The sequence below is a fragment of the Narcine bancroftii genome, chromosome 2 (assembly GCF_036971445.1).
Source record: "Narcine bancroftii isolate sNarBan1 chromosome 2, sNarBan1.hap1, whole genome shotgun sequence".
Lineage (NCBI taxonomy): Eukaryota > Metazoa > Chordata > Chondrichthyes > Torpediniformes > Narcinidae > Narcine > Narcine bancroftii.
The window spans coordinates 191,789,542-191,805,849 of NC_091470.1; the positions used below are offsets into that span (position 1 = coordinate 191,789,542).

Genomic DNA, 16,308 nt, shown 5'->3' on the forward strand with positions numbered 1-16,308 from the left:
TCCCCTGTCACTCCCTCTCTCTCCCCTTCGTCCCCTCCCTCCGCACCCAGCGATGGCCCGGACACTCCCCTCGCACTTCCCTCCACTGTCACCCCCCCCCCCCCACCACGTTCAGCCCCTCCCTCCGGACACCCCCCTGTCCCGGACTCACCCACCAGTCATTGTGCAGTGATATTCGAGTGAAACACGGGAATGTGGTAAAAACGGAAAAGCTGCAGGAACCCAGCCGGTCTTGCAGCCCCGAAACGCCGGTAAAGTATCCTCGGCACCCGTTGTGGCTGGGTTCCTTGTGTTTTTTCAAGAAGCAGGGAGACCGGGTCAGAACTTTACTGGGGTGGGGGGGGGGGGGGCAGGTTCATTCACAAAAGTCTGCAGACGCTGTGTCCGTGCGAAGGGAGACAGGGGCCACAGTGGGGAAGAATCTGTCCTTCAACAGGGCGGTGCGTGATGGCCGGGTGGTGGCGAGTGGGACATGGGGGGGGGGGGGGGGGGTGGGTCGTGGCCATGTTCACAACTCTCTACAGTTTTGTCGATGCCCTCGATGGAGTGTTCACAACCCTCTGGAGTTTGAGATGGCGCCTCAGTACCAGGTAGTGATGCAACTGGCCAGAACTCTCCAAGGTACACCTGCAGATGTTTACCAGAATCTCCTCAGACAATCTTCTTTGTGATGGCATCAACATGGAGGCTTCAGGACACATCCTCAGGAATTTGAAGTCCTTGATCCTCTCCACTACTGAGCCCTCAATGAGGTCTGGGTCACGTTCCCCTGACTTCATCGCCTAGGTTTTGCTAACGTTGAGCGCAAGTTGTTGGTGTGACACCACTTAACTGAGCTGATCCATCTCCCTCCTGTACACGGCCTGTTCTCGCTGCTGCCATCAGGAAATAGGTCTCGCCACAAGACTCGCACCACCAGGTTCAGGAACAGCTGCTCCCCCTCCACTATCAAACTCCTCAACGACAAACTCCATCAGAGACTTCTTTTACACTTTATTGATTTTTTTCTGCTGTATTGCAGCTAGTTTGTTTGCATTTCTTTATTTGTTTACATGTGTAGTTTGAGAATATTTTGTGTTTGCACTTAAGTGGCAATTCTGCCTTGCCCACGGGGAAAAGAATCTCAGGGTTGTATGTGATGTCATGTATGTCCTCTGACAATAAATCTGAATCTAAGAGCTTATGCTATGAACTTTGTGTACCTCAGCACCATGATGTGGACCAAGGAGTGAGCTCCACCTATCTTTTAGATATCCAGAACCCACTCCTTGGTTCAATTTCTTTTATTGTTTTGCAATAAAACAGAGGTAATATGACATGAAATTTCCTCTAGTCAGCCTCAAGGCAAAGATTCACCATCAGCAGAAATAGGCCAGTTCCCCTAACAGTCAAAGAGAAGCAAGTGACCACCTACCCCCACCCCCCTTCGCCTCCAGTGCTCCCACAGCTACACTTGGACTTCAGCCCAAGCTACTGTCCGCCTGGGTTCCAGATCGGAACTCAGTCAAGAAGTCTTGCTGACCATGAGGGGGTGGTTATCACTCTGGCCCCAACTACTCTCTCGCTTCCACTAACCCGCCCTCCTCAAGGATACACCATTCATTTCTCACCTTACTCCTGCTCCCATCAGATGCATCAGCCCCCCAGCTCTAGAGCCTCGAGCATCTTTGCTGGTTATCATTATAGTCTTTGTGGCTCCTGGCCACTCATGCCCAGCACAACATGCAATCTGACCACATCTTGTCTTTGAACCACATTAGCCCAGTTGGAGTTTGCCTCTGTTGTTCCTTCAAACTCCTCCTCAGTTGCCTGCAACACCTGTTAATACTTTCAAGGGATTCTTATAAAATGTTTAACAAAAAAACAATTCACAGCTGGAACCACAGATGTGCCACTGATATTTGCAAATTCCAGAGCTGACAGCGACCTACATAGAGGTAAACATGCTAGGAACTCCAGCCTTCATTCCTTCAGTGTGGATTTTAGTCAGGGCAGGATGGATGGGGTCCAGTGTCCAAGCATGGTTGGACTCAGCAAGGTCAAGAGCTCTTATTGTGAGTGACATACTCCCCCTGTTCTTGACACAGAAGGCAGTTTCACTCTCCAGATTTGTTCTCTCTCCCCATTTCTGCATGGTTTCATCTGACCCAGCAAAACTTACTAGGGGTGTATTGGGCTCCTGGGCTGAAAGGGCCCCTTACTGTGCTGTCTGATGTGTTAGCCTCCCCCCCCACCCCCTTTCCCCTCTACTTGTTTATCCAGATTCCCGATAAAGGGCTCAGGCCCAAAACGCTGACCGCCCTTTAGCTCCTGTGGATGGTGAGTTTCTCCAACACATCGGTGTGATGCTTGGATTATTGCCCAGTATCTCAGCTCATCTCTTCTCGAGGCTCTTTGCAGCATCAGCCACACTGACATTTAAGTTAGTCTGTGTCATTAGCAAATGTGCAAGAGCTTTTCTTGATCCCTTCAGTGGGATCCTCAACTGGTCACTGCGAATACATAGGCCGGGGCAGCAAAGAAAAGCCTCTTAAGTATCAAACCATAACAAGTTTATTATCATACACACTGTACAATGTACGTACCCTGCAGCCAAACAGGTACTGCATGGAAACAATAGTACACATAATTTGAATTAATGAGACATTGAATATAAAAGATAGGTAAGAAATATTCACTAGTTTACAAAAGCTTGATCGGTGTTAGAAAGAAACTGCTCTTGGAACAAGAGGAGCTGGTCTTCAGTATCTTTTGCCCTGAAGGGAGCAGTGAGAAGAGGTTGTGACCGGGGGGGGGGGGGGGGGGGGGGGGGGTTTGGGGGGGGGAAGAGGAGATGGGGGTCCTTCGTGATGCCAGTGTGCCATTCTGAGGGCAGCGCCTCATGTCAATGTCTGCATTGAAGGTTGGAACCTGTGATCGACGTGGCTATATCTGCTGCCTTCTGTGTTTCTGGGCACCAAAATGATCAACCCAGGCCATGATGTCATCAGTCTACTTTCCACAGTGTACCTGTAGAGCACACATGTTAAACTCTGGCCCACGGGCTAAATTTGGCCCGCAAGATCATTTCAAAAATGTATTAGAGGTGGCCCGCCCTGCAGCGAGAGCCGATGCTGTTTATTGGTAATGTCATCCCCACCATCCTCCCCCTTCATTGCACATCCTTCCCCATTGTAACATGAGAAATTGTAACACGAGAAGTCTGTCGATGTCATCAGCCGGCAAGCCAGTTGGAAGGCTCCCCGCACAACCAGTCACTTCTCCCACCTGTCGAGCGGTGCGGCGGATTGGCGAGCGCCTGTGATTTCCTGTCGGCGCGACGGGCATGGCAGGCTGTGCACGGCCCCCGGGAAGCGCGAGCCCCGCGCGACTGGCACCGGACAACCCTTCCACAGCGTGAGCGCACTTCTCCCGGTCACCACGGCCTTCAGCGCTGGCACCCGCGCGGACCCCAGGGACGGCTGGTTCGGCCCTGCACGTGAAGAGAGAGATGGTGGCTATCCGCAAAGGCTGATCGGCAGCGCGTTGGGCCTGAGTGGGTGGGCAAGCAGGGGTGGGCAGAGGGTGTAGGTGAGGAGTAATGGGCAAGGGAAGTTATGGTGGTGCGAGGGGCAGTTAGAGGGAGGGATGAGTAGAAGGAGGGGTGGATATGGAAGAGGTAAAAGGGGAGGGGCAGGGCGAGTATGGGAGGGGTGATTAGAGGGTGAGAGACGGGTAGAGGGAGGAACAGGTTGAGGGGAGAGGCTGTAGAGTGGCGTGTATAGGATGGGGTGGGTAGAGGCAGAGTGAGTGGAGTGAGGGGTGAGTAGAGGTTGGGTAAAGGACTGGTCAGGTAGAGGGATGGTGGGTCGAGGGTGAATAGAGGCCTAGAGCCTGAGGAGTGAGCAGGAAATGCTGAGTCCTGATGCAGGCCAAAATGGACAAAGCCTGTGAATGGTGACTACATCTCCACAGGGACCAAATATGTTTCCCTCAGGTCAAGCAAAGGGTGAACTTGAGCTACTTACTCCTGACCTGTAACATTATCCTCCTAAAGTTATATCCTAAAGTTTAACATTACATATGTTGAAAGAAGAGAAAACATGCAGATGTTGTTGAAAAATTTCAATAAATATTTAGTTCGGCCCTCGACTTAGTCCAAGTTTTTAATTTTGTCCCTCCGTGAATTTGAGTTTGACACCCCTGCTGTAGAGGATTCTGAAGGCGTGCCAAATCTCCTCAGGCTCCTTAGCAAGTAGAAGTGTTGGTGTCCCTTCTTCAGTTGCCTCTCGGCACTGGCTCCAGCAGAAATGCCAGGAACTTGAAGATTCTCATCACTCCTCATCAATGCATGGCCCCTGCCTTTATCCAAATTGAGAAATTTCAACACCCCACTGGCTCCTCGGACTGAAACCTCCTGCAACCAGTGGGAGATTAACTACCATCCGAGACCCTAGGCTGAGCTTTAGTAAGGCTCCTCCCCCACCCAGGGTGATGCCCTCCCCTCATGTATTCTTAATTTATCCACCGGCTATGTACTGGGGGTGTGTGTGTGTGTGTACACTGTGTGCTTGGTGATAGCAGGAGAGAATTGATGGGCCAGGTGGAAGTATCCTGGTGGAGAGGGGTGCATGAGAGGGGAGGGGTTGGGCCAGTAGTGGGGTGCCTTGGTGCCGGCCGCTGCTGGGGACCTCATCGTTGGAATCTAATACTGACGACCGCCCATGTAGCTGGTTAGGCCACGTTGGCATTTTATCCTGAGCCTTCCAGCTCGGGTTCAGAGAAATAACTGGAGTTGAAAAACAGCTGGGTAAAAACAGGCACCAGCGAATTTCTAAGTTGCAATCTACCTTTATATTATATATTATTAAATGTATATTTCTATTTCCACACCCCCGGCCTTACCTTTCCCCTAATTATATCAATTAAGAGAACGTTCTGTTCAGGGTCCTTTTTTGCTCATGCCTTGACAACACGATTGAAAGCTGCTCAGTCGATCAGTTCAGATTTATTAAATCATTGTATATATATTTCTGTTCGGTTGGGAGATTTGCAAGAACAAGGTTATTTTTATGAAGCAGGTTAACTTAGGACACCGCCGGGATGTGAGAGGCTCTTGGCAAATGGTGAGATGACTGCACTTTGCATCGAAAGGCAATGAATGACTTTACCTGCCTTCGTGGCAAAACCTAGGCTGAGACAGCGGGGAAGTTCGGGGAATGCAGATAGTCCTTGGGACACTCAAACTCAGCTTATTCACTCTGAAATGATCCCAACCCCATTTGTGCAGACACAAGGTAAATAAAATTCTTAGAGGCCCTTTGCGATTCTGACATCAATGATCTTGAATCAGTGTTCTATCACTGGAACCGGGGTTCATTCACTGTATCAAAACCTTACATTATTGTAAAACCCTCCAATAAAACCTCACGTTGATCCTCTGAAACCTGACGGGATGCAATCTCGCCCCATTACCAAGAGGCTTCCACACCTCATTTATGGAGACCTCCACATACTCCCAAGAACTGAACAAGACATCACAGCTCATATCTTAGCGATCTTTTATTGAGGTTCAAACCCTGTGACTCTTACTGAATTCCATCCTAATTCTATTTAAATGTATTTTAAATCTTTACGTCTCCAGTAAAAAGTGTGCACATGAACATCTGAAGCTCTCCTTTCCCAACCATCTTTTCAAATTGTTATTTAGTTTATATTGTTTGTAGTTGATGCTGTACTGGTGATCACTGTGCTCACCAGCCACCCCCACCCCGTTACGATCACCTGCTTTATTGAGTACAATTTCTTCTCACTGTTTGCAACTATTGTGTGCCCTGAATATCCACGTTTATCGATTATACTACCCAGGGAAGCATTCGAGGCACCATGTCCAGTCCTCATTCAGCTCTCTGCTGCGCAACACCCCCTGGCTTCTACCCGGCCTTTCAACCATTTACAAATTCTAGGTACAACTTCCAGAAACCGTTCTGTCGTTTATAATTTAAACAGGATGAATAATTAAAGTGATGACTTACTCCGCTCCCGTGGCAGAGTCCAGGGTTAATCGAATCAGATGTCCCCGACTTTTCCATGAGCGATGCTGGCGCTGCATAAGCCAAGCTCTGCTGCAGGAGGCAGACCTCAGTCAGATTCACGCACGCTGGCATCGATTGACAGGTAGCATTGGGACTGCAGAGTCCGAGACCCCTCTACTGATTGGGGGAATGCGGAATTACTGCGAGGCGACTAGTACGACTGTATAATGTACTGCTACCACATGCACAATACAAAGACAAGTTATATGAATCAATTACAGACCCTTTATTCCATCGAATACCACTACAGCACAGAAAGCAGGCCATTCAGACCTTCTAGTCTGCTCCCAAAGCACCATACCACACATCATTTATTTTTAATTTTCTTTACATTTGCAATTTACAAAAACTTATGTTTTTTGGTTCACGAAAGTGTTGATAAATCAACAGATTGAAGCATATCTGACCCAATGTGCACGAGTGCTAGATGACCAAGTTTCTCATTGTTGAGTGCAAATAGGTTTTGATCCTCTTCAGTGCCGAAAATGAACGCTCACCTGGACAGTTAGTGATTATTATAAGGACAGATAAGTTCTAAAGCAAATGTATATAGTTGGATAAACCTCTTACCAGAGCTCGATACATCCTGGTGACATTGGACCGTCCTTGAATGTATTTCTGAAAGTGGACGAGCTCCTCCACAAAGGCCATCAGTCGTCCGGATAAACTTGTGAGGGTAGTCGCTGCCTTTTTAAGCGCATCAACATCAATATTGTAAATATGAGAAGGAAATCGGTCGGACACCTCAGTCCAATGGTCTCTCAGTCAATCTACCACAGGCACCCACGAGAGTGTCACTTATTACTTAACTGCCTCTGGGTGCTCAGCATTAATTCAACCCCCACCCCTCCACTCATCCTCCACCTTCCCACCAATCTATTAGATTTTTAACATCTCTCTGACCAAATTGGACGTTAAAAATCTAATAGTTCAGTGGGAAGGTGGAGGATGAGTGGGGCCAGCGCCAGCTTCCAGAAACTACCACGTGTCACCCTGGTAACAGTGCAATGCTGACTCTAGCCCACATTCCAGACACTGGCTTCACCTGCCTAGTACCTGCGCAGTAAGTGTAAAACAATAAACTGAGACCAGGCTACCCTTGAAGGCTTGGGGCTCGGGGCCCCTGGCTTCAGCCTACTCTGCCTAATGGTTAATCCGCCACTGCCAGCGACTGCTACCTGCTGTAGTGGGATGAGTATGGTTGGGGGGGATTTCTTTGCAGCTCACATGTAGACCCTCTGAAACATCGACTCCTGCTGCATGACCAATTTCTTCCAGCACCTTTGGGCATGGCTTCACTTCGTTAAGCTCTGCTGTTCGCTGCTAAATCTCTTAGAGAAGAGCCTTTCTCTTGCACTCCCACCTATGACCTGTTCTCTTTCCCCTGCCTCTTCCTCTCTCCCTCACCCTTTTTATTCAGGTGCCTGGCTGCACTTTTTTGCTCATACCTCGACAAAGGGTTCAGCCATAGGCACTGTGATTAGTATGGGATTGCTTGAAAACCCCTGTTTTAACCGTCCCTCATTGACTCGTTATGTGCACGGTTTCAGAGCTCCAAAGGAAATGGGCCAATGACAATTTTTCTCAAGCAAAATATTTCAGTAGCAATTGGGTGTAGAGCAGTGATTCTCAACCTTCCCTTCCCACTCAGAGACGACCTTAAGCAACCCCTTACTAATCACAGAGCATCGACGGCCTAGGGATTACTTAATTGGTACGTGAGTGGAATACCACTGGTCCAAATGTACGGCAGCAAGGTCAGTCATTGTCAAAAAGGTACAGATTTTATTAAGCAATTTCTTCCTCTCTGCTGAACAAGTATACTGGCTTCTGATAGGCTACAGGCAGCAGGAACGCAAGGACAGAATCGATGCCGAGCCTAGCAAATCTAAAGCAGGGTCAGCCTGGATTGGTACAAGGCATCCAGGTGCTCAAACAAAGGTGATTTTAGTCCGTGCTTGATTCACTTGCCAGACGTTGAGCTCTTCATATTCCTCGAGTGCAGCCTCCACTTGTGCCGGTGTGAAACCCTTTGAGACACATCTCTGCTCAGCTTCGGAGTATTTGACAGTACGCATGGTCGTATCTGCCACCATCTCTCGAATCGTGGCAAAGATGGCATCCGCTGGCCGCTGGGCCCTGGAACCACACAACATGCATCAATCATGTAAGCAGCCCTGGAACAAGGGTGTGCAGACCCAGCAAACATCGATCCCCACGCAGGTTTAGAGCCTGAAACAAGAGCGGGGAGCATACACGCTGGGGTGGTCACCCTCCTTCTGAGGGACGGATCAGAATGGAGAGGGCACTCAACCCTGGGGTGAATATTTTCTTTTACAATGTGCACATATTCAAGATGATCTCTGAAATACAAGATCAAAGGTGATCCACCTTGGCTGAACAAAATAAGAATTAGGAAGGGAGAGTGCCAGTGATTCTCAACCTTTCTCTTTCCACTCACATCCCACTTTATGTGCAAGGTTTCAGAACCCCAAAGGAATTAAAGTGGGATGTGAGTGGGAAGAAAAAGGTTGAGAACCACTGGGTTAAACAGATACACCCCAGTGACACAAACAACATTCTTCCCACCTTGTGCTCTGATCACGATCCCCAAGCAGGGAGTCCTTGGACATTTCCATCAATCTCATTGCTTCATTCACATCTTCCTTTTCCACAGTGTCAACCAGGCGAAGGCGAGCCTGTGGAGGAGACAGCAGGGTCACCAATCCAGGAGTGCACGGGGTCAGGGCCAGGAGACATCCAGATGGTCATGGACCGAGGACAGGGAGAAGGGAGGGGTAGGGCTACTGCACAGAAATAGGGAGAGCTCCATCGGTAGTTGGACAAGCAAAGCTCCCTTCACTAGGTTAGCAGAGACAGTCTCCAGGGAGATATGGATACTTTCCTTCATCACCAGCGCACACGACCGCTACCGCTCTCCTTACAATGGTGGTTGCATTGGGAAGCTTGTGTATCTTGACCTGAAGCCATAGAATTTTTCACCAGTCTCCCACGTACACGGGGGATATCTTAGTAATCCAATCAGCTAATGGTTCTGACAACATTACCGCAAACAACTGTTTGCAACTGGGATGTGTTGCTCACAGAAAACTCTGGGGATCAGGACAAATTCACTTAGGTCAACACTCTTCAACACACTCCCTCATCTCCCGACTCTGCGGTGAGCAGAACACCTTCGAAAGTGGTGGCAGCAGGGACACAGCGGGTTCAAAGGCCAGAGAGCTCGTGCAACAAACAGCCGCAGTGCATTCCTCCGGGGGCTCACGCAGCCTCACGCCAGCACTGTCAGGCAGAGACAAGTGCAATGCCCCTGGGATACCCAGCAATTGCCCAAGTCTCCGCCTCTCAACACTGACCATTCTGAGAAACACAACTCATCTAAAGATGGGCCACAGGGAAAACAGGCTGGGATAGCAGAGGAAGCGGGGACGGAGACGAGGATAATTCCCGTATTTAGCACAAATACTTGTAATCAATCCAGAGTTGTACCTAAAGTTCCACACTGCTTTCTTTGACAGTACATGAACTCAACTCAGGAAGCTGCCGGAGGTCTCGGCGAGCTGACAACACCCAATTTTGTCTTGACGTTAAAGGAATGTTCCGCAGCAACATTTGCAGACCCAAGTGTTTGCATCATTAGTAGCAGTTGTTTGCGACAGGAGGGCTGAGCGACAGAGCACACACTGATGAGCAGCATCCGCAGGGGGAGAACTGTTGATGTTTCAGAGTGCCCCCCCCCCCCCCCACTTATCAGGAGTTTCTGCAGCAGGTTGTACCTTGTCACAGATGCCAGCAGTTGCAGTGTCTCTGTCTGTAGCAGAATCTGACGTGTAATCCCCTCCCATCCCACCCTCAGTCAGCACCAAACAACCCACTGGCTCCCGAACCATAAGAGGGTAACATGACCCCACGTCGTTCACTGCAAATCCCACCGGAAGCAGGGCCAAGCAGTCCAGCATTTCCTTCCCAACTTTGCGACAGCCGAAAAGAGGAGGAAGGAGGCAGAGATGGCTTCCGTAGGTCGATGCAGTCCCTCCAGTCACCGTCAATTTTGCATACGTATACACTAATGCAACAATGCAAAACCCCGTGACCCAGTGAGAACTGAGTCACGCGCCACCCAGCAACAGTAGTCAGCACACATACCTTAAAACTCAGCAATATCCCGTTTATAGTCATACACCGTGGAAACAGGTCCTTCTGCCCAACCCGACAAAAACATCCCACCCACACTGATCCCACCTGCTCATATCCCTCTAAATCCATCCTATCTATGATGTTGCAATAGTACCTGCCTTAACCACCTCCTCTGGCACCCGTTCCATACCCCCTTCAGGTCCCTGTTAAATCTCTCGCTCCTCACCAACAGCCCATGACCCCTGGTGACCAATTCCCTTATCTCCCTCCTCACCATCAGCCCATGATCCTGGGTGACTGACTCCCCTATATGGGCAAAAGACTGCATGCTCACCCAAACTCTACGTCTCACGATTGTGGATCCATGCCACAATGTTGGCACAAGGCAGGCTACCCATGACACTAAGGGTTCCATTTTACAGCATGGAAACAGGCTTTTTGGTCCACCTTTTCCACGCCAACCAGGTTGTCCACCCTAGGTAGCCAGTCCTATCTCTCTGCGTTTGGCCCAAACCCCAGTGAATTGTGTTACGGCCGTGTCTAGTGACCCTTCCTGCAACACATCAGTGACCACATGAATTAAGCAACTAGGTCAAAAAAAGACTTCTTACACAAGCCACCGGTCTACAAACAATTCCACAGGCAGCAGTTAATCTAGCAGTTAGCACAATGATATTACGGTGCCAGCAACTCTGGGTTTGAATTCAGAACTGTCTGCAAGGAGTTTGTATGTTCTCCCTGTCTTTACATGGGTTTCCTCCAAATGCTCTTGTTTCCTCTCATCCTCCAAAATATACAGGGGTGTAGGATAATTTGGTGTAATTTGACAGCACAAGTTTTAAATGGCTGGAATCATCATCTGCCGTGTTGTAAATAAAGTGAAAATAACTTTAGACCCTCACTCATTCAGACAGCAGGGAAGAACCGTACACATTGCCAACCCCTTTAATCAGTGGTGCCAGGTTCACTACCCCGCTGACCGCCAGTTTGCTTCCAAGTTATTTGTTTTTCACCCAGATTGGGCAACTGTGGCGCTGGGTCTTGTGCCCGAAGCGGGATGCTATGCCTCACATTGCTGCCCTCGCCCCTGGAGTTCTCGAAGTGCTTATACTGCAGTAGATTTGAACAGTACTACCTGCACTAACAGCACTTTGGAACTCCAGGAAGCAGACCGAGAGAGCACTCTGACCCTCCATCCAGAGACACCCGTTTTCACAAAGCTCAGTCCCAAATGATCACTAGATGGAGGCGAAACACATGCCCCTCTCAATGTAACTCCAGGCAAGGAAGCAGGGCTCACTCTCTGGGGAATCCCAACCCATTCATGTCTTAATGCAATCTCAGGCACATGAGCAGGGCTCACAGTCTCTGGGAGACTGCAACAATGAACATCTACTTCAAAGAACATCCAAGCCCAGGAAGTCCCAACTCCCTCTTGCCAACCACAAGCAAAGCAGATGGATTTCCCCCAACAGCACAAGGGCATGTCCAAAACAGAAATCACAGAGGTGGCGACAGAGAGAAATCCACGCCAGGAAGGACAATCAGCGCGTCTGCACACATTGAAGCGGGCATAGGACGACAAGGTCAGGTCTGTAAAGGTCAGAACTATTGGAGGGGAAAGTCTCTCACTCGGTTAGAAACTTCAACATGCAGGAGCAACCAACAACAAAGCCCCCCCACCCCCCCCCCCCCACACAAATCAAAACTACCAGGTGAAAAACAGCAACAGATGGTGAAAATGCAGGAAGGACACACAGAGTGCCTGAGGGCAAGAGATAAGGCAGACTAACAATTTCAGGTGAGTGAGACAGCCAACGGACTGGCTGCACGCAGCTACAAATGCCCACAGTGCAGTAGGTGTGTGCCTCACTATCTGCACTGCCAGCACTTTAGCACGGCACAGCCCACAGGGTCAACACGGCCAAACCCCCTGTCCATTCCAGAGTCCAGCAGAGTGCATTGCATAAACAGACTGGCTTCAGAAGTGACATTGTTAGTTACAAGAACAGAGGGGCCTGGCTCCATGATAAATTGAAATCTGAATGATTCAATTTATGCTTTTTCGACCAGGTCATACCCTAAGGCGAGATCCTCTGGGAAGATTTGGGGAATCTCCTGGAACAAATTACCAAAATTCTATACCCTCATGTGCCAGAATTGTTTTTATTGGGGGAAATTAGCAAATATAAGACCTAAAATGAGGCTGTTGAAATATCAATTGAAATTTGTTAAACTCACTTTAGCGGTGGCCAGGAAATGCAAAGCCATAACTTGGAAATCTGACTCCCAAATGAGTCAGACCCACTGGAAGTCAGAAATGCATACTTGAATTCCCCTGGAGATTACTTATAACCTCAGAAATTGTTACACCATGTTTCTAAGAATATAGAAGCTGTATTGAAGATATTTGGGGGGGGGGGGGGTTTACCTTTGATGACCTCCCCCCCTCCACTGGTCTCCAATACCATTATCTCCAGTATTCCTAGTGATGTCTATGTCAAGGCTCCCGATCATCAGAAACTTCTCCATGGTCACTCTTTAAAAGTTTTATTAAGGGAAGAAGCAGCTCTGGATGAATCGCGTCACGTTTCACCGATATGTAATTCATTCTCACAAGACAGAGGGACAGAAGCAGGCCACTAGGCCCATCGAGTCTGTTCCATAAATTTACACTAAGCTACTCTAACCTAGTCTTTTCCCCCATATCCCTTGATAACCTCACTAATGAGATACTTGTCTATTTCTTGTTTAAATACTCCCAGTGATCTGGCTTCCACTGCTGTATGCGGCAGCAAGTTCCACAGATCCACGACCCTCTGGCTAAAGAAGTTCTTCCTAATCTGTTTTAAATGGACAACTTCTAATTTTTCAGACTATGACCCCCTTGTCCTCGATTTTATCACATTACATGGGAGAATTACCCCTTCTTTCTTCCCCTTTCCTGGGGGGGGGGGAGGAGGTCATCTTTCTCTTTTATCTGTTTTCTATTTTTCTTTGAAGGATCGGCATGGTGTATAATTCAGTATTAGAACAGGGCACTTCAACATGTAGTTCGGCTCTGGTCTATTGTGTATATCTGCAATGTTTCTTTGATTTTGCTTGTTTTTTTAAACTCCCTGTTAATAATTAAGGGGGAAAAAAAGAAGGTCATCGACATTAAACCCAAGGATAAGTTGTGCAGAGATGTCTGTCTCACTGCAACATCGATGTGAGCAGTGCTGTCATTCATCCTTTGTTTTACCTTCCCAAAGCCAGCTGACTGGAAGGGAGTTGGGAGATGGGAGTGGGAAGCGTCCTGTACTTGGAGGTACGCACCAGGGCAGTGGAAATGCGCAGGATGGACAGCAACGTCCTGGCTGAGGTAAAGGTGGTGTCCTTGTTGATCCTGGACTCCTTCCTCATCTCTACATATGCAGCCGTGATGTAATCAGCTAACGACTCCGGAATCACCGGCTCCTTCTTCTTGCACAGAGTGACATAGCGCCTGGACCGGAGAGAAAGAAAAAAAAGTAATGTGTGTTCAGCCCACTTTCAAAGGACACCTACATAATGCTGTTAGGGACACCGTACCTCATGAGCTTCATGTCCAGAGGCTGGAACTGAGAGGGTGGCTGTTTGCAGTGCTGATGTACATAGGTGATGTGCTGGGCAAGCCTGAGAAAGGAGGGACAGTTCATCATACACAAGTCAATCAAATGAGACAAAAATCACTTCCAGGGGGCCCCCAGAAGACAGCCTGAACTACTCCACACCTTCTGATGGCCAGTAATGACACGCCTCAACTTGGCACAGGTGGTACAGGAACATCTGAACTAGGAGCAGGAATTGGACATTGAACCTGCTCCACCCATTCAATGTGATTGTGGCTGATCTGATGATGGGCTCATCCCCACCGACCTGCCTTGTCCCCATATCTCTTAATTGCCCAACAATGTAAAAATCTACCCAACCTGGTCTTAAATATATTTACTGACGTTGTCTCCACTGCTTCAATGGGCAGCGAATTCCAGATTCACCCCCCCCCCCCCCCACCTCTGGGAAAAGCACCTCCTCCTCATCTCCGTCCTAAATACTCCCCTGGATCTTGAGGCTACGTCCCCTAGTTCTGGTCTCCCTCACCAACCTCTTAGCTTATCTACACCTTTCATATTTTATGTTTCTATAAGATTCCCTTTCATTCTTCTAACTTCCTGTGAGTACAGTCCCAATTCTCAATCTATCCTCATGGGCTAACCACCACTTCTCCGAAATCAACCTGGTGACCCTCCTCTGCACCGTCTCCAAGCCAGTACATCCTTCCTCAAGTAAGGAGACCAGAACTGCATGCAGTAGTCCAGACCTTGTACAGTTGCATTAGAACCTCCCTACTCCTATGTTGAGTGGGTGGGGAGGGGTGAAGGAGGGAGGGAAGTGAGGGGGGGGGAGAAAGGGGAGAAAATGACACTGTGTATATTCAAGAGGGAAATGTTTGTGTGTATTTTGGTCAGTATGGTTCATAGTGTGAAAAATAATTTTTTTTTTTAAAAAAAGAACCTCCCTACTCCTCAATTCAATCCCTCCAAATGAAGGCCAATATTCCATTTGCCTCTGACTGCCTGCTGCACCTGCAAACCAACCTTTTGCAATTTGTGCACAAGAGTTCCCAAGTCCTTCTGCACTGTAGAACGCTGCAATCGCTTGCCGTTTAATTAATAATTTGATCTATAAACGTTTTCTGTATTTGGGCAGGGCATCGAGTATAAAAGGAAGTCAAGTTGCAGCCATATAAAACTTTAATTAGACTACACTTGGACTCTATGTGTAATTTTGGTCGCCTCATTGCAAGAAGAATGTGGAGACTTTAGAAAGGGGACAGAAGAGGCTTACCTAGATGCTTCCTGGCTTAAAAGATGAGTTATGGGGAGGGATTGGACAAACTCGAGTTGTTCTTCCTGGAATGTCAGAGCCTGAAGGACCCCTGATTGAGGTTTACAAAGTGAAATATCAGAGTGGTGCCAGGAGTAGTCGTGGAAGTAGATAGGACAGCAACACTTCAGAGGCCTCTAGATAGACACACAAATGTGAAAGGGATGGAAGGATATCCAACGTGCCTACCAAAGATTTTGTTTGAATTTGACATCACGTTTAGCCGAAGGGCCTTTAGTGTGCTGTAGTAAGACAACATACTTCATTGCATGAAGTTTTATGCCTGTCATCTATTCTCATTCCAAATGCATCCTTCATAAAACAGTACAGCAAAGTACTGGACCTTCAGGCCATGATGCTAGGCCAATCTTCAGTCAAATGTTCCAATTCTCTGCGCTTAATCACCCTATTTGTAAATTAAACTTTTTAAAATCAGGGTATCCCAATTTCTTTTAATGACAAGGGGTCCAGCTTTCTCTCCTTGACCTCTTTCACCAGCTTCTATTCACACTCCATCCATGGGAATGACCCCCCTCCCCCCCATCCTGCAATTGAGGCTCCCCGTTCACACACATGCACAAACCTCAGGTCGTTATCTCGGTTGGGCCTATCCTGAATAAGCCACAGGAGATCAAATCTGGACAGCAGTGCTGCTGGGAGCTGCACATTCTGTTCAATGGTTTTCTTGGGATTGTAGCGTCCGTATGCAGGATTTGCAGCTGCCAGGATGGAACACCGGGCATTCAATGTGGTCATGATGCCAGCCTGAAATAAAACCCACCGGCAATCCATGACTTCAATGGCACAGTGCTCCTGGTGCTCAACATAAACACATCTCTCTAACATCAAGTTATTTGCTCAATGCCTCCCATTGTATCTGTTTAAATGTTCAAGTCTATCATCTGACTGTATACAATGCAACGGATTTCGCTGGGCCACAGTGCACACACAGTGTGTGTGTGTGTCTATATATATATATATATATATAGATAATTTATATATATATAAAAAATTCAAAATAAATATGAATACTTTGCAGTGGCTTACCTGATTATAGAATACCGTTCATCAATCACGTGAGAAGCTATTCTCCAGCCTGGCAGTCCTGATTTTGATGCTCCTAGACCTCCTTCCCAATGGTAGTGGATGATCTTAGGCGCTGGGTCTG

The 16,308-nt window shown here is 48.1% G+C and overlaps 1 protein-coding gene across 1 annotated transcript in view; it reads right to left on the minus strand.

Annotated features, from left to right (window-relative positions):
• Nucleotides 1-7,836: 7,836 nt before the first annotated feature.
• Nucleotides 7,837-16,308, minus strand: part of mcm7 (minichromosome maintenance complex component 7) — a 36,155-nt gene continuing 27,683 nt past the window's right edge. The window contains exons 13-17 of the mRNA XM_069919757.1: nucleotides 15,724-15,905; nucleotides 13,806-13,889; nucleotides 13,551-13,719; nucleotides 8,664-8,773; nucleotides 7,837-8,213 (exon numbers count right to left, since the gene is read on the minus strand). Of these exons, the coding sequence (XP_069775858.1) occupies nucleotides 8,006-8,213; nucleotides 8,664-8,773; nucleotides 13,551-13,719; nucleotides 13,806-13,889; nucleotides 15,724-15,905 (753 nt within the window). The 3' untranslated portion in view covers nucleotides 7,837-8,005. The remainder of the gene's footprint in view (nucleotides 8,214-8,663; nucleotides 8,774-13,550; nucleotides 13,720-13,805; nucleotides 13,890-15,723; nucleotides 15,906-16,308) is intronic.